Source organism: Capra hircus, chromosome 25 (assembly GCF_001704415.2).
Source record: "Capra hircus breed San Clemente chromosome 25, ASM170441v1, whole genome shotgun sequence".
In the NCBI taxonomy this organism is placed as follows: domain Eukaryota; kingdom Metazoa; phylum Chordata; class Mammalia; order Artiodactyla; family Bovidae; genus Capra; species Capra hircus.
This window is the reverse complement of record NC_030832.1, coordinates 10284847-10306293: the sequence shown is the minus strand read 5'-3', so window position 1 is coordinate 10306293 and position 21447 is coordinate 10284847. Positions and strand designations below refer to the sequence as shown.

At 40.4% G+C, this 21447-nt stretch overlaps 1 protein-coding gene across 4 annotated transcripts in view; it reads left to right on the top strand.

Annotated features, from left to right (window-relative positions):
- TXNDC11 (thioredoxin domain containing 11) overlaps nt 1–21447 on the top strand; it is a 58642-nt gene that overhangs the window by 10024 nt on the left and 27171 nt on the right. The window contains exons 3-5 of one of the 4 annotated variants that reach the window (XM_018040476.1): nt 1197–1294; nt 4742–4871; nt 15187–15280. In XM_018040476.1, coding sequence (XP_017895965.1) covers nt 1197–1294; nt 4742–4871; nt 15187–15280 — 322 coding nt within the window. Of the gene's footprint in view, nt 1–1196; nt 1295–4741; nt 4872–7327; nt 7386–15186; nt 15281–20671; nt 20721–21447 lie in introns of those variants that run through there. The other 3 variants (XM_018040478.1, XM_018040477.1, XM_018040479.1) reach the window with 3 other exon arrangements.

Below are 21447 nucleotides of genomic sequence, written 5' to 3'. Positions count from 1 at the left end.
AGTGGGTTTATTTTTGGAAATAGGCAAAAATTTCTGGAGCCACATTACTTAATAAAATTAGCAAATGTTGTAGCTTGTGCCCTATTTTTGAGGTGTCAGCCTTAGTAAAGGTACTGTTATAAAGTATAGGTAGAGTATAAAAGGAGTTCTTGAGAGTTTACATTAAGTTTTGAGCAGTACTGCTCTCTGGTCAGTATAAGGCATCTGAAAGTGACTTTTCATTTGTAGTCTTCATATTTTTCAGTACTTTATTACAAAGATTTTAAAACATATAATAGCAAAAGCGAGCTCTGTCTGCCACTTAACGTCTAGTAACATTTTATTAGGCTTGTTTTATCATGTATCTGTTCATCTTATCATCCATGTAATCTGTGGTTCTCAACTATAGGCAGTTTTGTCCTCAGGGGACTTTTGGGACTGTCTGGAGAGGTTTTGGGTTGTCACTACTAGAGAGGGGAGGCCAGGAATCCCACCGAATCTGACATCCACTGTGTGCCCTCCCCACCCCTGCCCCCAGCAAAAACAAATAAAACAGCAGCAAAAACCCTGTATGAGTTCATGCCAAAAGTGTCGGTAGTAACAAAGGTGAGAAACTCTGCTCCGGTCTAACTATTAATCCATCCCATTTTGGGTACAGTTCAAAGTAAATTTCGGGCACTGGGATACGTCTCCTTAAATACTTCAGCATCTGCCTATAAATACATATTTAATCCATATTTTTGCTATCTGATAGTATATTTTAGAGTATAGTTCTAGTCATCTATTATCTTTATTGGTTTTTAATATCATTATTAAAAACGGTCCTTTGAAATTTTTAGTATGTCAGCTGAAGGTAAGATTGTTTTTATTCTCAGATGCTCAGTTTGACTATCAAAAGACATATCCTACTGGTAAGTTTTAGTATAATCATGCTTAGAAAAAGTTATTTGGTGTCATTCACTTCAGGATTTGAAGCAATTCATTTTTCTCTTGGACCAGACTGCAAAATATTCAGAGTCCCAGCTGGACACTGTCTACTAGAGTCTTTCTTTGTCCTTGTCAGAGTGAATGATGCTCTTCTTTGAACACCCAAAACGATTTTTTTAATGCTTTCTGTTTCAGAGAGGGATTGTTTCATTTCTATAGTTTTATTTTTTAAATCTTGGTGATTTTTCAGTTGTTATTTATAGTCATTTGAAACCTTCTTTGACTTGCAGGTGTTGTTTGTCGCAATTAACTGTTGGTGGAATCAGGGGAAATGCAGAAAACAGAAACACTTTTTTTATTTTCCTGTAATATATCTGTATCATCGGAGGTAAGAACTTTCAAGTAGTGTTTCTAATCCAATTCAGTTTATCAGTTTCAAAGTGAATTTTTGTTTTATCCTGTTTAAAAATATCTACTGTAGAAAATTGAGAAAATAATAAGTAAGCAAAAATAAGTAAATAGAAGGATCTGTGATTTATCAATCGTCCATAATCACTATGTGTTTTGATTTATATCCTCCTGTGACTATACATATCCATACTCCCCTTTTTTTTACTTAAAAAATGGAGTCATGTATTGATAGTAGTAATATCTCCTCAACTGCTTTTTTGTGTGTGAACATTTTTCCATGTTATTACGTATTCAGTAGCATTGTTTTCAATTGTATTGGTTACTCCGCTGTGTGGCTGTATGTTTCAAATATTATAGAAATATTTTATGGAATAAAAATGTACTAAAGTCCTTATCCTGTTGTCTAGCAGCGTAACATAGTCAGGAGGATATCTAACATTTTTTCAAATTGGGAAGAAAAAACTACAAGTGTGCAATCCTATAATCTATCATTCTGAAATCCAGAGAGCTTTGAAGACCTGAAAGAGTTCCATGAACATCGTCCCCAAATGCATTCATCTGGCCTAAAGTACCAAGAGGCCACCTATAGTCTTTGTACCGCATCAGATGCCACTGTCCTCATTTTGCTGCAGAAATACTGGTGCTTGGTTTTGGAGAACTGCCCGGGCCTTGCTCTGGGTTGTTTAGTTGCTCAGTTGTGTCCGACTCTTTGTGACTCTATGGATTGTAGCCCTCTAGGCTCCTCTGTCTATGGGATTATCCGAGCAAGAGTACTGGAGTGGGTTGCCATTTCCTCCTCCAGGGGATCTTCCTCGACCCAGGGATTGAACCCGTGTCTCCTATGGCTCCTGCACTGGCAGGTGAATTCTTTACCACTGAGCCACCTGGGAAATCCTGCTGTGGATGTTAGGTCTAAAAATCTGATTGAAGGATTTTGGAGACAGAAGATGAAATTCTGGGCTCTGTTCAGTGTCATTGGCTTGAAGTTTGTTACTGAAGGGTTAAGAAGAGTTGACCAGTAAGAACTTCACTTTTTAGGCTTTATTACCTCCCTCTAAAATTCTTGGGCCTTAATCAATGCAGATTTATTACAGATATCACCAGACTATCATGTGTGGATTATCTATCCCCTTCCCGCACATTCCTGTGTCTCTAACATAAAACTTGTGTGGCTCAGAGTGTTGTTTCTCAGGAGCTATTGAATAGTATTTGAGCAAAAACACACATTCCTTCCCCATCTCCACCCTCAAATTTCCCTCTGGGTATAAACACAGTTTCTCTGAGTAACTTGCTGATGGTCACTTCTTTTTTTTTTTTAAGATAAGTATATGGTGTTATATTAATATTTGAAAGTTGTAAACCTCGGTAGTATGTAATGGGCGATGAGCTTGCCCTGAAGAGATCCCTGTGTTTCTTTTTTTGGAAATAGGGCGCAGATGGCTAGCAGGGAGTGTAGGCCTTGCAACTATGTGTAACCAAGCCCGCTGCCCAGAGGTAGACTTAACTCGATGTGACATTAAAATCATGAGTTCCCTTAAATTGAGTACAAATGTCATTTCAGGATATGTGGGTGTGCAGCATTGTCTTACACTATTGGTTTTCTTAGTTTTATAGAAAGATCGAAAGGACACGAAAGGAACATCAGAAATACTTAGTCCAGCCCTCTTATTTTACAGATGAGGAAACTGAGGCTGGTATACCTTAAAGTGCTTGCCCCTCATCTTGGCCTGTTAAACCTTTACTTGTTTGAGTCAGTTCAGAACCGTTAATACTCATTTCAACATGTAGATTCCCATTGTACCAAAAAATAAAGTGCTACGGCAGAGACACGAAAAGGTAGCCTTTTGGTATTCTGTGCTGTTTGTATAACAGCTTAACTAGTAGTAGCTACCTATAGAAATTAACAGGCTTGCCTGTTTTGTGAGAGCAGACTCCAAGTTTTTTTTGACTTGTTTTGTTGCCAGTCACCAAGGCAGTTTAGGAAAGACTCTGAAGCAGGAAGTAGTTTTCCCAAAACACTCTGTGCAGAATTCACCTCCCCTCAGTCAGCTTGTCCGAAAGCAGTGGCCATGGTGTGCTGGCAAAACGTGCTCTACGACCTGCATCTGGGGATCTTCTCATTACGCCTGATCCCTGGGACCTTTGTAACACGGTACCTGGGAACCTCAGCAGAGCCTGATTTGCTTGAGTGGACGAGGTTTCCAGGTCCCTTGCCCACTTTCTGCTAAGCAAAATAAGTTATTAGATGATTTTTTTGATTTCTTCCTTTAAATTAAAATTTGGTGGTGGATGATGGGGTTGGTGGTGGTAGTAATTTAAAAACAAATTAGTTAGCAAATGAATTGTAGTAAGTCTTGAATCGATAGAGTCGCTGACCCAGTGTCTCTGCTGTGTGTGGAGAAAGCTATCTTTACCTCTTTCATGCTGATGTTCCTCTGTCTGCTGTCATATTCTGCAGGGCACACTGAAGATTGTTTATGTCATCACATTATATGTATGTGTGTTTCTGTTATTATGTATTAATATTGTGATCCCCATTTATGTAGTTCTTTCCTGTGCTCTGCTGTTGCTGTTAACAGGACGCTTAGTGTCAGTTTCCATTCAGAGAGAAGAATGGGTATAGATCTGCTGAATTTCGCCGTACTCCCCCATCCTCGCCACATACCATCCAATTATATTTGAGCAATGTGTGTTGTGCAAGAGTGAAGAAAGCCCTGTGACCATTCTGATTAGCTTAGGAGGATAACTCGGTGTTGGCAGTATTGCTTATTGGTACTAAATCAAATTCCTGTGTGTCCCCAAGCACAACTGCCTGGGAAAACAGGGAAGATCATTTGTACAGTTCCCTGACTTCATACCTTCATATAATTTTTTGTTGTAATATAGTTTTAAGGTTTATTTAGTGACCTTTTGCGTAAGTGCCTCTGAAAATATTTAATGACTACTTTGTAGTGGGCCAAAGACCAACTGCTCAACTTGTTCCTTATTTCACAGTGACTTGAAAAGGAAAGTCGACCCCTCCCCCCTCCTTCCGCCCCTCCCCCACCCCCAGCAGAATTATGTAAAGATCCTTTGGCATTTGATCTGTTTTCAGAGTTGCCTGTTTATTGTTTTTTATAGAAATGTTACTGTGAGAATTAATTTTTTTTCAGAGACTAGAATGAACTTTGCTCTGAAATTCAGTTTGCAGAATTAATTTCATATTAAAAAGTAATGGCCAGTTGTACCTCCCCTCACAAAAATGCTTGCTCTTAATTAGGCCTCCAGTTACCCTCTTGAGACAAGGAAGGCTACTGACATATGAACCAGTTGGGATCCTAAAGCAGGACATTTTCATTTTGTAGTGTTGATGATTTCAGTTATATATTACAGGTTTAATGCATGGTGTATTTTTATTTTTTATTTTTATTTTTTTTGGTACTAGTTTTGGACCAATCGAATACAAAGGCCCCATGAGTGCTGTTTACATTGAGAAGTTTGTCCGCCGAGTGATGAAACCACTTCTCTACATCCCATCTCAATCAGAATTACTAGATTTTCTCTCAAACTACGAGGTACCTGTCTTTCCTGTCTTCTCCCATTTCCTCAGCCTTCACTGGGTTGCATTGGATTGTTTTTATTAGAAGAGTCTTTATACCTCCTGATTTGCAGCAATTAAAAGATCACATATAGGTAAGCCCCAATTAAATGCTTTTGGAGATACTTAATTACAGGGATGTTTTGGCCAAGTGAGTTTTTAGAGAACAGAAAACTTGTGAATACTATTTTTTATTTGGGAATTTTAAATAAACTTTCAGTTTGTCTCACGATTAGCTTAGAGTAGGTAAGAATTAATTTACAATTTATATGCAATTGTAGATCTCTAAATATATGATGCATATAGCACTTTTGGGCACCCAGCAGTAGGTAAAGGTGGTAAAGGACCCACCTGCCAGTGCAGGAGACATGAGATGTGGGTTTGATCCCTGTGTCAGGAAGATTCTCTGGGTTAGGAAGATCCCCTGGAAAAGGGCACAGCAGCCCACTCCAGTATTCTTGCCTGGAGAATCCCATGGACAGAGGAGCCTGGCGGGATACAGTCCATAGGGTTGCAAAGAGCTGGACATGACTGAAGGGACTAAAGCACATAGGACACAGATTTCTAAAATTTTGGACGATGCTGACAGCTTTTTACTATGCGATATCTGGTTTTTCTTGTAAGTTGTAGTTTAGTTAAAAAAAAAAAAAGCTAGGAATATGTTCTTTCTGTTTTATTAAATGTATAAAAATTTCAAGGTTTATTAACAGAAAGTTTCCTAAGATCGCATCTCAGCTGTTTTCCTATTGCCAGTCAACCCCTGATGGATTATTTTGTTGGGATCCTCAATGCGTGTTCAAGACAGGTTTTTGTTGAGAGACCAATGTAAATCTTGAAATAATCTCAAAAATTATAAAAATAGTTCCACAGAAAAATTCACTGGATCAAATGTAAAACCGTACTTACAGTGTTAGTCGCTGAGTTGTGTCTGACTCTTTTGGGACCCCATGGACTGTTGCCCACCAGGTTCTATCCATGGAATTCTCCAGGCAAGAATACGGAAGTGGGTAGCCATTGCCTTTTCCAGGGGATCTTCTCAGCCCTGAGCCTCCTACATTGCAGGCAGATTCTTTACCATCTGAGCCTCTTGGTCACAAGTAAAAATGATACTTAGCTACAACAAAATCAAGACTATAAGTACCTAGCAGAGATAAAAAGCATATGAATCCACCTCTCACTACTTGAGAATTTAGTAACTGTCATTTGGTTAAAATTTACCTTTTGCACTGTGTATGTTTTATATAGGTGGGATATGAATTTCTTTCCCCGGAGCATCATTTACAGCTTTTCTCAGTTGTGTCAGAAACACTTTGTGTTAACTGTTAGCAGATTCTCAGGCAGCAGTGTTCCTCTCCAGTTATTCTGCTTCTAGTTCCCAGATGTGCTTTAGGGTGAAGGCTTCCGAACTCTTACGTGGATAAAGGATAGGTTTCCGTGCCCTCCTGGGCTTGCTCCCGTTTTCCTGGGAGGCTGGTGTGCAGGACCTACAGTGGGAGGCCGGACCTACAGTGGGACCTGGGCCCCATCCCTCTGGCAGCACCAACTGGGTCTGTGACTGGGGGCAGGTCACTCATCTGCCAGGCGTCAAGGTCTGGGAACAGGGTTTTCCTGAGACTCCGTTTGGTGCAGTGATTGTGCGATGAGGGTTTTCACGTAGATTTTCAGTAGATGACAGTCAGTCACTGGGGGTAGTCCAGCAAGATGGTGAAGAATCAGGACTCAGACAAACTTGAATCCAGACTCACTTCTGTCTTCTTAGCTATGTGGCCTCCAGCTAGTACTTAACCTCTTTAAGCCTCCATTTTCTCATTGGTAAAACAGGGATTAAATGAGATTTTAAAAAGAAAATGCCAGCTAGGCTGTAGTCATAAGAAGTGAAAATCTATCAGTGAAAATTACCTTGTGGAAAAATCCTGGATAGTTAGCACTACTGAGAGAACTTAAAATGTGCCTAACATCTGCCGGAATTCCCTACTTATATAAAAACCTTTTGTTTGTTTTGTAACTGAGATGATGAAAAATGACCTGTAGAGGCCAAGAGGTCGTCCTTCAGGTGAACTCTGTTGAGACTTCTGTGGAACACTGGGCCTGGATTGGTGCCCTCTGTTTTCCCTTCACATTTTCACTCAGTGTCCTCTAGAAAGTAAAAAAATGGGAGAAGAGCTGTGGAACATCACGTAGCACACAACATGTACCTGCCCGTCCCCAAATGAGTGTGGGGAAAAAACGGAGATGATTTGGCTTTACAGAGCAGAGAGAGGTGGCTTTAGGGTTATATCCAGGTCTGTGAGAGGTTTGTGTACAGAGAGTTTTGAGCAAGTTCTTAAGCAGGGGTCACGTAATGAGATGGACTCAGCTAGGACTCTACAGGGCTGGGTTTTAGCCCTGACATCTAGCTCTGACAGAAATCTTTTATTTCTGCGTTTTATGCAGATTTCTCATCTCTGAAGAAAGGGAGATGGCTCAGATAATCCCTCCTGTTTTGGCTTTGGTGAGTTTAGAGGTTGGAAAGAGGCAGACGAAAGAAGATTTATCATTTTTGGTTGGGAAAGTATTTTTTAAACAGTGCCTTTGAGCATGTGTATCAGAGATCTTTCTAACCCTTTTTTATTACTGTCTCTAAGATGTTTGTAGTATCTCTGTAGTTGAATCTGCAGGAGAGAGACGAGGGCACAGCCATGACTGAGCAGCAAGGATGATTCCTGACCTTGAGCTTCTGCATTCTTAGAACCCACTTTTCAGCAGCAACTTTCAGTGATGATGCTCCGAGTCTGATGTTGAGTTCACATCAGACTCGGTGTCGTGCCAGTGACATTACTCAAGTTGTTTGTGTTTTTTTTGGCAGCCCACTTAATTAGAAAGATGACAACAATGGTTAGACTGCGTTTAAGATGGGACCCAAGAGAGTGCTGCCAAGATGGAACCCTGTAGAGCTTCTCTTGGCCTTTCAAATGCCTCCTGAAAGCTGCAGATGGCTTTTATCTTGTTAGAATCATCTTTGCTGGGCTTCTGTTCACTGAAATGAAACTGTTGGGTTGGCAAGAGACAGTATTTGATTAATTGTGAAAGAATTTGGGAGTCATGCCCAGCATGGTTTCAAATGGGAAGTCTTTTATCTTGTGAAACATACCAGATACTGCCTTAGAAAGGAGTGATATCAGCTTCATTCACTCTCTGTAAGATAGCATAAAGACACAATTTCTGATCCAGAAATGAAACCACTGTCATGGTTTTGATAGTTGAATACATAAAAAAGTTTAAAGGAATTTTTAGAGGCTCCACTCTGGACCATAATAAACTTAATAGGCATCCTCTAAATGAAGGTTTCTCAGCCTCGGCATTATTGACATTTGGAATCAGATAATTCTGTGTTGTGGCGGGTTGTCCCGTGCTCTGCAGAATGTTTAGCAGCATCCTTGGCCTCCACCTACTAGATACCAATAGCGCCACACCTCCCCCTTACTTGTGACAACCAAAAATATCCAGACATTGTCACGTGTCCCTTAAGTAAGTAAGTAAGTAAGTGAAGTCGCTCAGTCGTGTCCGACTCTTTGCAACCCCATGGACTGTAGCCTACCAGGCTCCTCTGTCCATGGGATTTTCCAGGCAATAGTACTGGAGTGGATTGCCATTTCCTTCTCCAGCAGATCTTCCCGACCCAGGGATCGAACCCGGGTCTCCTGCATTGTAGACAGATGCTTTACCATCTGAGCCACGTGTCCCTTAGGGGCACAAAATCATCCTGGTTGAGAACCAGCGCTCTGAATGATTGTTTCCTCAAATAAGGTCTTTAGGATGCCTCACAGGTCTTAGTATAAACACACATTTTTTCATATAGCACGCAGAAAGCCGCAATCTAATTATTGCAAGTGTCTCTGCTTATCACAGTGTCAGTAGAGAGATGAAAATTAAGCAGTGCCTTAACTGGAAGATTCTGGAGTGTTACCCGTGGGGAGCCAGAGCCGGGTGTGAGTTATTCTTCATCTATAGGTGTCCTTGAGGCTCAGCCTTCACTCAGTTTGCTTGTATCACACACTCCCCCGACCCAAAAAAGCAAGCATCCTAAGCATGTTAAGGGTATTGCTGATTTAAAGGGGTCTTAGTATGACAGATACTTGCTTTGATCAAATATGGATTTCAATATCAAACCTGTATTTGGATTACACTATCCAGATGTTGTCTTTACAAATATGAATTTTAATATCAAGTGTGTTTAATATGGATTGATATTAAAATCCATTAAAATACAGGTTTCATATTCCTTGAAATTACAAATACAGATTTCATTATCAAATGTGTTTAGATTTAGGTATACTAAAATTGGGCAGAAATAATTATTTAATGTTTCTGTGGCACTTCTAAGGTTTGTTAGGATGGCACTGCTTCTGTCTCTGAATGTTTCTGTGATGTGTTACAGGAATGCATTTGATAATTTCCTCCTCATTAAAAAAAAACCATATTGGTTACTTATAAGTTTGTCTCTAATCCAGGTATTTATGAACAGTGTGGATCATCGTAAGATTGTGTAGTGTTTATTACTTGGGAAGTTATGCTACCCTGCAATTAACAACTTTATATATTGACATAAACTTCATTATTCTGTGTGTACTGAACTCTATTCGCATGTGCTCCTAATGCTCTTATAAACAGAAATGCTCTAATTCTATGTTGGTTTGAATTTTTATAAGTCCTACAGACGAATCCTTTTAAAAGCCTATTTCAGATTATTTGATAATTACCTAGAAGAGCAGAAGTTTTTAACAAATGGAGAAAATATATATGTGTGTGTGCATGTATATATACACATGTGTATATGGTTTGGACAGTGCTGCACGGCTTGCTGGTTCTTAGTTCCCCAGCCAGGCATTGAACCCATGCTCCCTGCAGTGGAAGCACAGCGTCCTAGCCATTGGACTGCTGGAGAATTCCCTAACCAGTATTTTACTTGACTTAGAATACATCACACCTAACCAAATCAGATTGCTCATCAGTCACCATACTTCTGTGTTTGTAAAATATGACACTAAACCCAGATGCTGTTTTTAGGAAAACAGGATTGCATTTAATTTACTGAACATTGCAGAAAGACATTAAAGGGTGAATATTTTAAGTGCTTGACTCTGTAAATTCCAGAATATCTTAGACATTATCAGCAAACAAAGAATGAGTAAACTATGCTTGGATAAGTGACCAGCAGTTTTCAAGTGCTTTTACTTCTGACTTTCCCAGCAGCCATGTGAGGTAGGTGGAAACTGTAGATCCTTTAAACAGAGTAAGAAGATAAAGGTACAGAGAGGCAGAGAGGGTTTGATTTACCCTAAGTGGAGATTGGACTGCAGTCCAGGTCTTCTGGCTCCCAAGATTCTTCCTTATATACAAAGGAATGATTAAAGTCTCTGATTTGAAATTTCATTATGTAACTAGAAGTTAAAACTTTGAATATTTAATTATTTTTATGTCATTTTTGATCCTTCTTCATGGAAGAAAAATTTTAAAATAAATCTTAACTTGACTGTAACTTTTTTCCCTTCATCTTTAATAATGGTTCTAAGAGTAGTTAGTGGTAAAGAATGGGCTATGGCTATTGACTTACTATTAAAGAAGCAAGTTTTATTAATTGGATTGTTAGTATTTATTCTATAGAACTGGGAGTGTTCTGTGTATGAAAATCACAGGATTGATGCTTGGTAGAGTCTAGAATGTTCTTCCCAGATATGCACTAAAATCATACCTGCCTTACAAATCATGAATGTAGCTAAAATTAAATGGACTTGCTGGTGGACACTGCAGGCAGAGATCAGGAGCTTTATGTCATCTTGTTGCAAACCATGTTAAGAAATTCTACTTCGTTTACTCTAATTGTATGATAAAATTCCTCTTCCTTGAAAGTTCTTCCTAACTATTTAAGATACAGACAAGACAGTTTGTTACTTGGGGACAGCATAGTCAAGCACACCCCAGTGTCATTTTTTTTAGACATTAAGTTGATTGGAAAGGGAATAGGACTGAGTGTGGTAATGTCACTTTCACAGTCACTAATTTTATGACTCCTCTGTCGGTAATTTTCAGACATCATTTGTCTTAAGTATCAGTAGCTTCTATGTCAATAGTGCTTACTTTTTTATATTTTAAAGCATGTGACAGAATCATCTGATTTGTACCTTTCAGTCTACCACCAGATGCCAACAGTATTACTTAAAACTCATATCTGTAATCAAAATATTTTCAAAATCTTTTAATGAATTTCTATCATTTATTTTTTAAGAGCAGTGATTTAGCATATATCCATTCATTTATTCTTAGAAGTTTTGATAAATCAAGTTGTTTTAAATTTAAGTGGGCTAAGAGAACGTTTGGAAGGTGTTTGGAGGGAGAAGCAGGGCATTGGGTAAATTGCCAATTGACAGAAGTCTGAGCACTTTGGAGACAAACCTAGAATGTTGCGTGGTACCTGCTGTTATCCTGTTGTTTGTTAGTAAAAGTGTTGATTGTACTCTGATGTTGCACAAAGAAGTAGATACTGTTTCTGTTAATTCATAGTTCTGTACAACTTCAGCTTTACATTTTCTGCTGCTGCTAAGTTGCTTCAGTCGTGTCTGACTCTGTGCGACTCCATAGACGGCAGCCCACCAGGCTCCCCTGTCCCTAGGATTCTCTAGGCAGGAACACTGGAGTGTGTTGCCATTTCCTTCTCCAATAAGTGTGAGTTAACATTAATTCAGAAATATTGTTGCCATTGAGGAAAGCAACACATGGAGGTAACTGTTCTCATGGCCACTAGAGGGCGGGCATACCATCTGCTGAAATTTATGGCACACTGCAAATGGTGCTCACGTAGGAAAGACGTATTTTATGCTGGTAAGGTTGGGCTGGCCTCATATAAATAGCCCATTTAGCCTATTCCAGCCTTATTATAGCAGGTACTGAATATACTGTACATCATGGAATGGAGTTGAAAACCCACAGATAGTTAGGGTATAATCTGGTACTCTTCGTGTTTAGTTCTTCACCATGAGAATAAATTTCTGTTGGTTTAAGCCACCAAGTTTGTGGTGATTTGTCATGGCAGCCCTAGAAAGCTTAACACATGACGTAATATCAGAAAACCATTGCTACAGACAAAGACAAGTGACAGGACAGAAATGAGAGCGGAGAGGGAGGTGTGAGTGTCTTAGAAGGCAGAGAAGACGTCTGAGGACGCGGCACTTGGACAGAGACTTAGAGTGAAGCCTGTGTGATGTGATCCATCCCTGCGGAAATTTGGGGAAAGTGCTCCAGGAGGCAGGAGCAGTGAGTGCAGAGGTCCTGAGGGAGGAATTGGATTTGGCTGGGCAGTGACTAGAGCTGTGGGGAGAGTGGTGGGAGTCGAGGGCACAGAGGTGTCTTGCAACTGCGGTGTGTCCTGATTACACCTTTGATGAGGTGGGCAAGCGAAGGAAAGGGGAGCGCTGGCAGTTAGGTTCCTGTGGGCTGTTTGGCTCTCCTGGCAGCCATCCTGGCCTCGGGGAGGGACCGATGGAAACTCTGTGGCTGGACCCTGAGGTGGGACCATCTGTACACGCTGGTGGGCAGACAGCGTGCATGCCAGCCGGCCCCAGCCCCAACCTCAGCCCAGGGTCAGGCTGCCCCACGTGCTTGGCCTGCTCATCTGAAAGAGAGCCTCAAAAGTATATGAGGCAGGGGCCGCGGTGTCTGCTTTGAACCAGCTCCTGGGTTGATATGCAGCCCAGCAAACAAGGGGTGTAGGCCTGGCACGATCATGTATGTGGATAGGCATGTGTTTTGTTCCCCAAACTTCCCTTTTTGCAGATTTAAGAAAGAACTGTGGAGGAAACTGAAATATATAATCATCTCTCAGATAACAGCTTTGGTTGGAGAGGCATTGAAACTTTGGGGAAATGGTTGTGAAATTTATTTTACCTGAAGCATAACCAGAGCCAGTTTAATAACTTCTAAATGCTAATTTGCAATAGAAATAAACAGATAATTGTTACTTTATTTCCTTTTTATTATTTTGAAATATTAGTTTTAAGTGACATTCTGAAACATGCCACATTTCAAAATTTAATACAGGCTGTCACACTACTATGAATATTTGGAAAATAGTACCTTAAATAGATAGACATTGCCTGTTTCTTTAAAATAGCTAGTATTTTATGATTTATGCAACCTTTAATCCTTTAATATGGTTGTTGAATTTTATGACCTTCATATTTTTGGCAGTAAAAAGTAAAAGTAATTTTACCTATGGGTTTTTTTGTATTGTTTGTGGAATTTCTTTGGAAATTTCAGTACCAGGTCTTCTGAGAATAGAGGGTCCTTCATTCAAGCTGCGTAGCCGCCTGGGAAACCACAGCAGTGGTGCCATCAACAGGGATAAACCCTTACACGGTTAAAAGGCCTGCAGAGGACCCCTGCAAATGGTTTAGCCTTTATTCATTCTTAAAGGTTTAATCTGCATTTCTCATGAAGATGTAGAATTCAGGTAGTTTTTATTTCCATTGAGGTGTGTTTACATAAACACACATGTAATTACATATATGCATATAAATAGATACGTATTTATGGGCCGTATGCCTTCTTCTATGATGGGAGAAGAGAATTTGAAGCTCACTTCATATAATTTTTGGCCATGAAACCATTCTTAATATTTAGAATGAGTTTATTCCAATTGGTTTTGATTTAGGAGAGTGAAAGAAATTTAAATGGGTGTATTTTCTTTCCATCACTTTTCATTTTATCTTGTATTACCCAGTATTAACTGACTGAAATTCCTGAAGGTCTTGTTTTCCTTAGTTCATGGTATAAAGGCTGATACACCATCATAGCTTGGTTTAAAACATTAGGAACCCAAACAGTTTGTTATTCTACTTAGAGCCAATTCTGGATTGGCTTATTGAAAACATTTAAAGAAATTTAGCCAAAAAAAAAAAAAAAAAACAAAACCCTGTTTCAATAACTTTACTTTCTTATTTCCTCAGTTGTTTGAGAAATTAGTTATTTGTTGGATTTTTTTTTTATATTAGGATTAAACATTGACTGTCTCGGTCTCTACCAGAATGAAAAGCAGTAGTTTATTTAAAATGAAATCTTATTAGACTAAACAAGTGCTTTAGATTTGAAAGATAGTATGTTCCATTTTAGATCAGAAATTTCCTTTTTTGTACAACATACTGATTTTAAACTTTACCAACAGGGTAAATTTCTATTTTACTATTTAGGTCTTTGTCCCAGTGATCACATCAGCTCCAAAATTATTTATTAAAAACAGTGTTGTGTGTTTTAGGGCTAGAAAGGACTCCTTACCTCTGACTAGTGCTTTATGTTCATCAAGCTCATTCTTCTCAGTAACCCCAGGATGAATGGTCCCCATTTGCCAGTTAAGAAAGCTGAGCTTCACATTGAAGGGTTCACCCAAGATCACTGAGCTGTCAGACTTGAGCTTAGGTCTCCTGACTCCCAGCCAGCACTCTTTGCTCAAGGATCTCGGCAGTTGGGCTTCAGAAACATTTAGTTACAGAACAAAGTTGGACAGAATGGTGCCCTCAGGGCCCTCTAAGGAGGAAGAAATTATTCTGTACATGAAAGCAGAATGTGTCTGGTGGAACACAGTTAATTGGTTTGGCAGAATGGAGGGGTGCGCGGTTCTAAGCTTAGAGAAATGGAATGAGCAGGTGGAAGCTGGGGTGGAGGACCAAGAGAGCTGTCCGCATACTGACCTGACAAGAGAGGAGCATTGCCCGTGAGGAATGCTGGCCTCTGAGTCGGGGAAGAGGAAGGAGCCCCAGAAGGATGACCTTGAGCACCAGTGGAGCCACTCAGGGGTAGCCTGATTTCCAGTGAGCGTGAAGGTGTGTTTGGAGGGAGGGGAGGAAGAAGTCGAGGAAGAAATGTAAGAAAGGTAACAGATCATTGAACTGGTTTGCCTAGAGTTGCTAAACAAAGGCAAGTGAGTACTTGAACTTGATGGTGAGGTTTCAAACCAGGGACATAGGAGAACTGTCCACAGAGGGTGAAAGACCTGCCTAGGGCATTTCAGCTCTGAACTAACTGCCCCTGTAAAAGCTGCTGCAGCTCAACTCGATCCCTTATCCTGTCTGTTGTCTAAATGGAGGGAAAGGGTCAGTGCTAACTGGCAACTTTTTTCACGGCTTCTGTTAGGTTTTCAGAAAGGGAATGCAGCAGATTGCAGTTGTTAAGTTGTAATGGCATGTCTTTCTTGTTTTGAAATATTTCTCTTTATGCAGTGACCAGCGATACCCCAGCCACCTAATTCTGCTCTTGTTCTACAGCCTGGAGTTCTCGGGTACTTTGAGTTCAGTAGCTCACCCCAGCCACCGGGTTATTTGACCTTCTTCACCTCAGCACTGCATTCATTAAAGAAAGGTAAACAGGATTCATATTAACACATTAGTGCTTTAACCAGAATGTATGTATACTGATATCTACTTTTGCATAGGTTATCTTTGTGATCATACATTTTAGTTCTCTTGATTGTTTTTCTCTGTATTTATATTACATTGTTTTATGTTCTATTGACAGAATTGTTTGCTGTTTCAAGGACCATCTCTTAAATGTTTAGAGCCTTTTTTTTAATGTAGCTTGATCACACAGTGTCTACAATGTTGTATTTTGCACTTTAAATTTTATTATATTCTCTGGTTTTGTGTGGAGTTGGACGTTTTGATCAGTTTTTAGTGGTTGTATTGTTGGTTATATGAAAGTCATGTCACATTACAGCATCAGCCTATGGCTAGCTTCACTGTTCTCAAATCCATATATACGTGTTTTTTTTACATAGTTGAATCATATCTTATTTGAAGCCCTGCTTTGTAAGTTAAACATTGTATCCTGCCTGTTTTTTCATGTTGCTCCATTTTCTTTCTCTGTATCAGCTGTGACCTGAAATCAGCTCTCTGTTAGATACTTTCATCTGCTGTTCATCTCCTCCTGGTCCAAGCCTCTTCCCATCCCACTGACGAGACCAGTGGGCACTTACCTGGTACCCAGTCTCCACCCTCCTTCCTCACACGGGGGCTGCTGTGCCAGCCCTTCAGCCTGAAATGTGTCCTCTCATCCCCAGGGCCCAGCTCTCCACCTTTTAAACCCCTGTTTATCCTCCAGATTCCCCTCAAATAGCACCTCCTCAGTCTCCCACGTTGGGGAGAGATTTGTTGTTTTTTTTCATAGCACTCAGCCTAGTTTATATTGATGTGTCTACTTGTGAGATGATTTGTTTACTGTCTGTCGTTTTCCTGGGACTGGGAGGTTTCTGAGGGTGGGGACCGTGTGTCTTCAGTTTAGTGTTCTTTCTCCAGCATCTGGCACATAGCAGGGGATCAGTCACTATTTGCCAGATGAGTGATCGCACTGATCTTTCAGTAGGCCAGCCAAAATATGTAGCCATCCTCCTGCTACTGGATACTACATTGCTTCAGTATTTGGGGGGGTATTATGATCGTATACTATTAATACATCAAGCAGTTGTATTATTGGCCGTTTTAGTGTGTACATTGTCTTACGGTTTTATGCATAGAGAATCTGCTGTGTGCATGCTTTTCACGCAGGGGACATTGGGCGAGGAACTCAACCTGTCACATTAGGTGTCTCTTCTGTCCCCTTTAAGACTGGGCTGCACAGCTTCAGGTGACTAAGGAGGCTCAGTGAGTCAGAGTTTGAATTTTGAAGACAAAATACTGCCAACTTAAATAAGCTTAAGCAGATAGATGTTCAAAAATCGTCTTAGAAAACTAAATAAAGTCCTTTGAAGATGATGTATAAAAGGGTAGCCTGGAGTTAGTCACTAGAATAATGGCAGCATTCAAGTTCTTGAGAAGCTGTTTCAAGATTTGAAACAGGGTGTGTTGTTATCCAGCTAACTTATAATGCGTGTTAATGTTTCATCTTAAATTACCTTTTCATTCAGAAGTTTCCAAAACATTGCTTCTTTTGGAAAAAATCTTTCCAAATATAAGGTAGTAGTCTTTATTCCCATTTTTTTTCTAATATAGTTGACTTATTAAAAGCTTTTTTAATAAGTTTTTTGTTGTTGTTGTTCCTTTTTTAAGCAAGGAGGGTAACAAATGGGTTAAGACTACCTAAAGGTACAAAACAGATCTTATGGTCAGATCACTAATTTTGACAAATTATTATATTAGATTTCTTCTCGGAATAAATCTAGCTCAGTAAATTTACTATATTTCTTCCCTCTCTAGTTGGGTCTTGTAAAATCCTGTTGCCTATGGACTTTGCAAGAACTGAGTTCATCATATTTAATAATTTTTCACTCCATTTTTGTGGCTAAGCTCCCACTTAAGCTTTAATGAACCATTTTTAGAAGAAAAACACAAATTTGGAAGGATGAATTTCTATGAAATATGTACTGTGAAGGATTACCTAAAGTAAATCTTCCTTGGGCATCTGGGTGTTTTTCACCTTTGCTTTCTTCTATGCTGAAGTCAAATGGTATTTTACTTACTATTAATAGCCGATGCTCAGTAAGAGAAAACCATGCTGGCTTTTTTTTTTATTTAACGGGACAGTTTGAAATGTAAATTCTAGGTCATTGTTGCGTTTCTGTCGTGTACACAAATTGAGGCCTGAGGAACATTTGACCCGTTTAACATTTGGTTATAGAGAGCTTAACTGATGAAGTGTTTAGACTGTTGTGGTAGAAAGCAGATGTCCTGGTTCACCAGGCCACGAGCGTATATAAAATGCACATGTCTTTCCATTGCCTTATGTTTTTTTTTTTTTAATTGCCTTAGAAATAGCCAGGACACTCTCTAACGTATGTTTAGCTTGCCATTGGTCTACAAATATTTTGAGAATGTCCCATATATGAAGCACTCTGCCTGGGTGTTGGGGGTAGGGTGCTGAGAGGGGCCATCTCAGTCCCTTGTGTCCTCTGCCTGTTGGTCTCCATCCAGGTGCCGGTTCGTCAGTTTATGTTGGCCCTGCTGTTAGATGGTTGTGGGCAGTAGCCCTTTGTTATATTTCTGTCCATTATTCTCTAGTCATTTTACTTTTATCTCTTTTTTTTTACATAGCAGTTCTGTATTTTCATGTAGTTAAATCTGTGGTTCATTTTCTTGATCTGTTTTTAAAAAAAACTGATCATTAATTAGTGCACTTTCTTCTCTTTGGATTTTAAAATTATTTAGCTCTTTATGCTGCCTGGGTTTACCTTGGCTTAAAATACAGAGCACAGTTGATTTTCCTCACTTCTTACTGACTAATCAGCACTATTGATGGAGTAACACTTCCTTTATCCTTCATCTTGATGATGCCTGCTTAACCAAAAAATATTTTCTTATGTGTAATTGGGTCTGTTTTCTGTGTTTTCTCTTGGTCTAGAAACCTTTTTGTATGACTAAATATAATTTCGTTTCTTGTTCTGTAAGTGAGTACCTGGTGAAGTCTGGACTCTGCTTCTTTTAGTTCTTATGTTTTATGAAATAATTCTTTTATATCCATCTATACATTGGGCTGGTAGTTTTATTAAATGTTTATATTGACTTAGAGGTAATCGACATTTTCATAAAATTTAGCTTCCCTTTCTAGGCTCACAGCATAATTATTCATTTATTCAAACCTCCCTTTCAGTTTTTTGTAAATGGTCTTGGCATGCGTGCATACTCAGCCATGTCTGACCAGGCTCCTATGTCTATGGGATTTTCCATGCAAGAATATTGGAGTGGGTTGCCATTCCCTCCTTCAGGGGATTTTCCTGATCCAGTAACTGAACCCATATCTCTTGTGTCTCCTGCATCGGCAGGCGGGTTCTTTACCACTGCACCACCTATGAAGCCCCAAAGGTCTCATTACTGATTAATCCTTGCAAAGTGCTGAATGATTAACTGTGGCTGGCATTCTGGGTGTGTTTCCAGATCCTTGGGACGCTGGTCCCTTGTACTTTTCCTCTCTTCCTAGACTGCCAAGCCTTTCCCCTTTAAGCCTTTTCACCTTGATCTTGGCAGACAGACTTTCTTCTTTTGCCTAAAGAAAACTTGATAGAGGGGTTGATATTTTTAGGGTGCCTACTTGATTTTTTCCTGTCTTATGCTTATTTATTTACTGTAAAGATGCGTTCTGGTAAAATGTTGTTATATTCTGCTGTGATTCAGTGCCCTTTTTAAAAAAGAAAATTTGCAAGAAATTTCGTCCATTTGACCTTCAGAAGGGATGCAGTGCTTCCTGAGGGGAAGGCAGGGGCCTAGGAGCTGGTATCTGGTCCTTACCCTTTGTCTGCCCTGGCAGGGTCTATACACTTGAGCAAAACATGCACCTTTTCTGTGTTTGAGTTTCTCTGCCATAAAATGGGAGAGAGTGGAGGCGAGAGGGTAAGTGCTTGTTTTACAAGGCGGCATCATGTGTGAATTATGTTGTGTGTGAATAAAGTGATAGTCTGAAAGTCTGTAGTAGTTTAATGGGAAAGCCACCAACTGAAAGCGCCTGAAGCGATTTCTGGGTCTGGTTTCTTAAAGGCGACTACACCAGGTGTTCTGCACCTAGACCGGCCAGCAGGTCTTCCTCTTCCCTTTTCCTGGAGCTCTCCATCCTTGCTGCTTTTTGTGTAGTGAGCCCTCTGTGTCCACCTGTGGATTCAGCCAACCCTGGGTTGAAAATATTAGGAAAATTCTAGGAAGTTCCCCAAAGCAAAAATTGAACTTGTCACACATCTGCCAACTTACTGACATAGCATTACATTGTATCTACAACTATTTATTGAGCATTTACACTGTATTAGGTGTTATAAGTTCTGGAGAAGGAAATGGCAATCATAGAGGTGATCTAAAGCATACCAGAAGATGTGTGTAGGTTACATGCAAATGCTGTGCCATTTTGCACAGGGGACTTGAGCATCCCTGAATTTTGGTATTCAAGAGGAGTTGGGGCCGGGGCTGGAACCAGTTCCCTGTGGACACCAAGGGATGACAGTGAGGCATGGTGTTCTCTCCATGGAACTGACTGCGTCTCTGTCCCACCGGAACGTGAGGTAGTTTGTTCAGACAGTATTTACTGAGTGCCTTGAGGCCAGGATTTCGTCATTGGGCTCTTACAGTTCTTACAGTTTAGCTAAAAGTTTTAATGAATAGGTTGTAAAGAACACTATACCTTGAGATTGCCGAGGGAGTGATTTTCTCAGTGGGATGTTGTCACTTTGGATCTCCTGCCCACCTCCTCCATGTCCCCTCATATCTGTCCTTTCAGGTTCCCTAGACCAGAGTTGCAGGAGTCACTCACCCTGGGCTGGACGGAGGCCCAGCCTGGCTCATTCTTGGCTTGTCACTGTCTCCTGACACTAGAATCCTAATGGATTGAATTGAAAAACACACAATATTTTGGAGAAGTAAATGGCAGCCCACTCCAGTATGCTTGCCTGGAGAATCCCGTGGACAGAGGAGCCTGGCGGGCTACAGTCCATGGGGTCATAAAGAGCTGGACACGACTGAGTCACACACACACACACACACACACACACACGACACTTAAATGTCATCCTCAAAATACGCTGAACTGTTAACTAAAGATCCACTCTCTTCTTTCACCTTTAGGAATTCCTGAGTGTAGTGGACAGCAAACTTTGTGACATTAGTCTTCTAAGGAACACTTTCGGAAAATAACCCTTTTTAAAATAGAAATTGATTAGAGGAAATAATTCCAGTGTAGCGTCCCTCTCCTCCACCAGATGGCGTTTTGTGGTGCTGCTATTTGCTGGGACAATCCCGTCAGGACACAAAAAGGTCCCTTCATGAATAAAGCTTTTTTGGAGCACTTTTCTGTTAAATTATGAAACTTTATACAACGTCAAGAGATCTGAAAGGTAAGATTTTCTTATCCTGTAAGTGACATTCTTAAAGTCATTGAAAAAACAGGGAGCTGGGACTTCCCTGGCAGTCCAGTGGCTAAGACTGCACTTCTAACACAGGGGGCCCAGGTTTGATCCATGGTTAGAAAACTAGGTCCCACGTGGCTGCAACTAAGAGTTCGAATGCCATAACTAAGAAACACATAAATAAATAAATATTTTAGCAAGGATATGATCATATTTCATAGGAAATACTTTTATTCCCATTATGACATTTCCTCAGCCTTGTAAGTGCTGCTCAGTTCAGTCGCTCAGTCATGTCCGACTCTTCGTGACCCCATGGACTGCAGCACGCCAGGCCTCCCTGTCCATCATCAACTCCCTGCTAGATAAGCACTAAGCTGGAAACCAGACATTCCTGTTCTTGAATTAGATTGAGAAGCATGACTTATTAATTCAGCGAGCTCTGGAGGGTCCACTTTGTACTCCAGCTGTGAAAAAGAGTAACACTTCCTACCATCCATAGTGCCCCCATAGGGTGGCCCTCAGGTGGGCTTGTCCACAGAGCGAGTGCAGTAACACATCTGTGACAGGCTTTGTCGGAGCACGGAGGTGTGGGGTGTGCGGGTCAGGTCAGGGAAGACTGGAGGAGGGCGGGGTTTCCCAGGAGGATGAGGAGTCAGGAACGAGAGTGAGGATGAGGAACAAGAGGGCGGAAGACAGGTGGCGCTGAGAGAAGCAA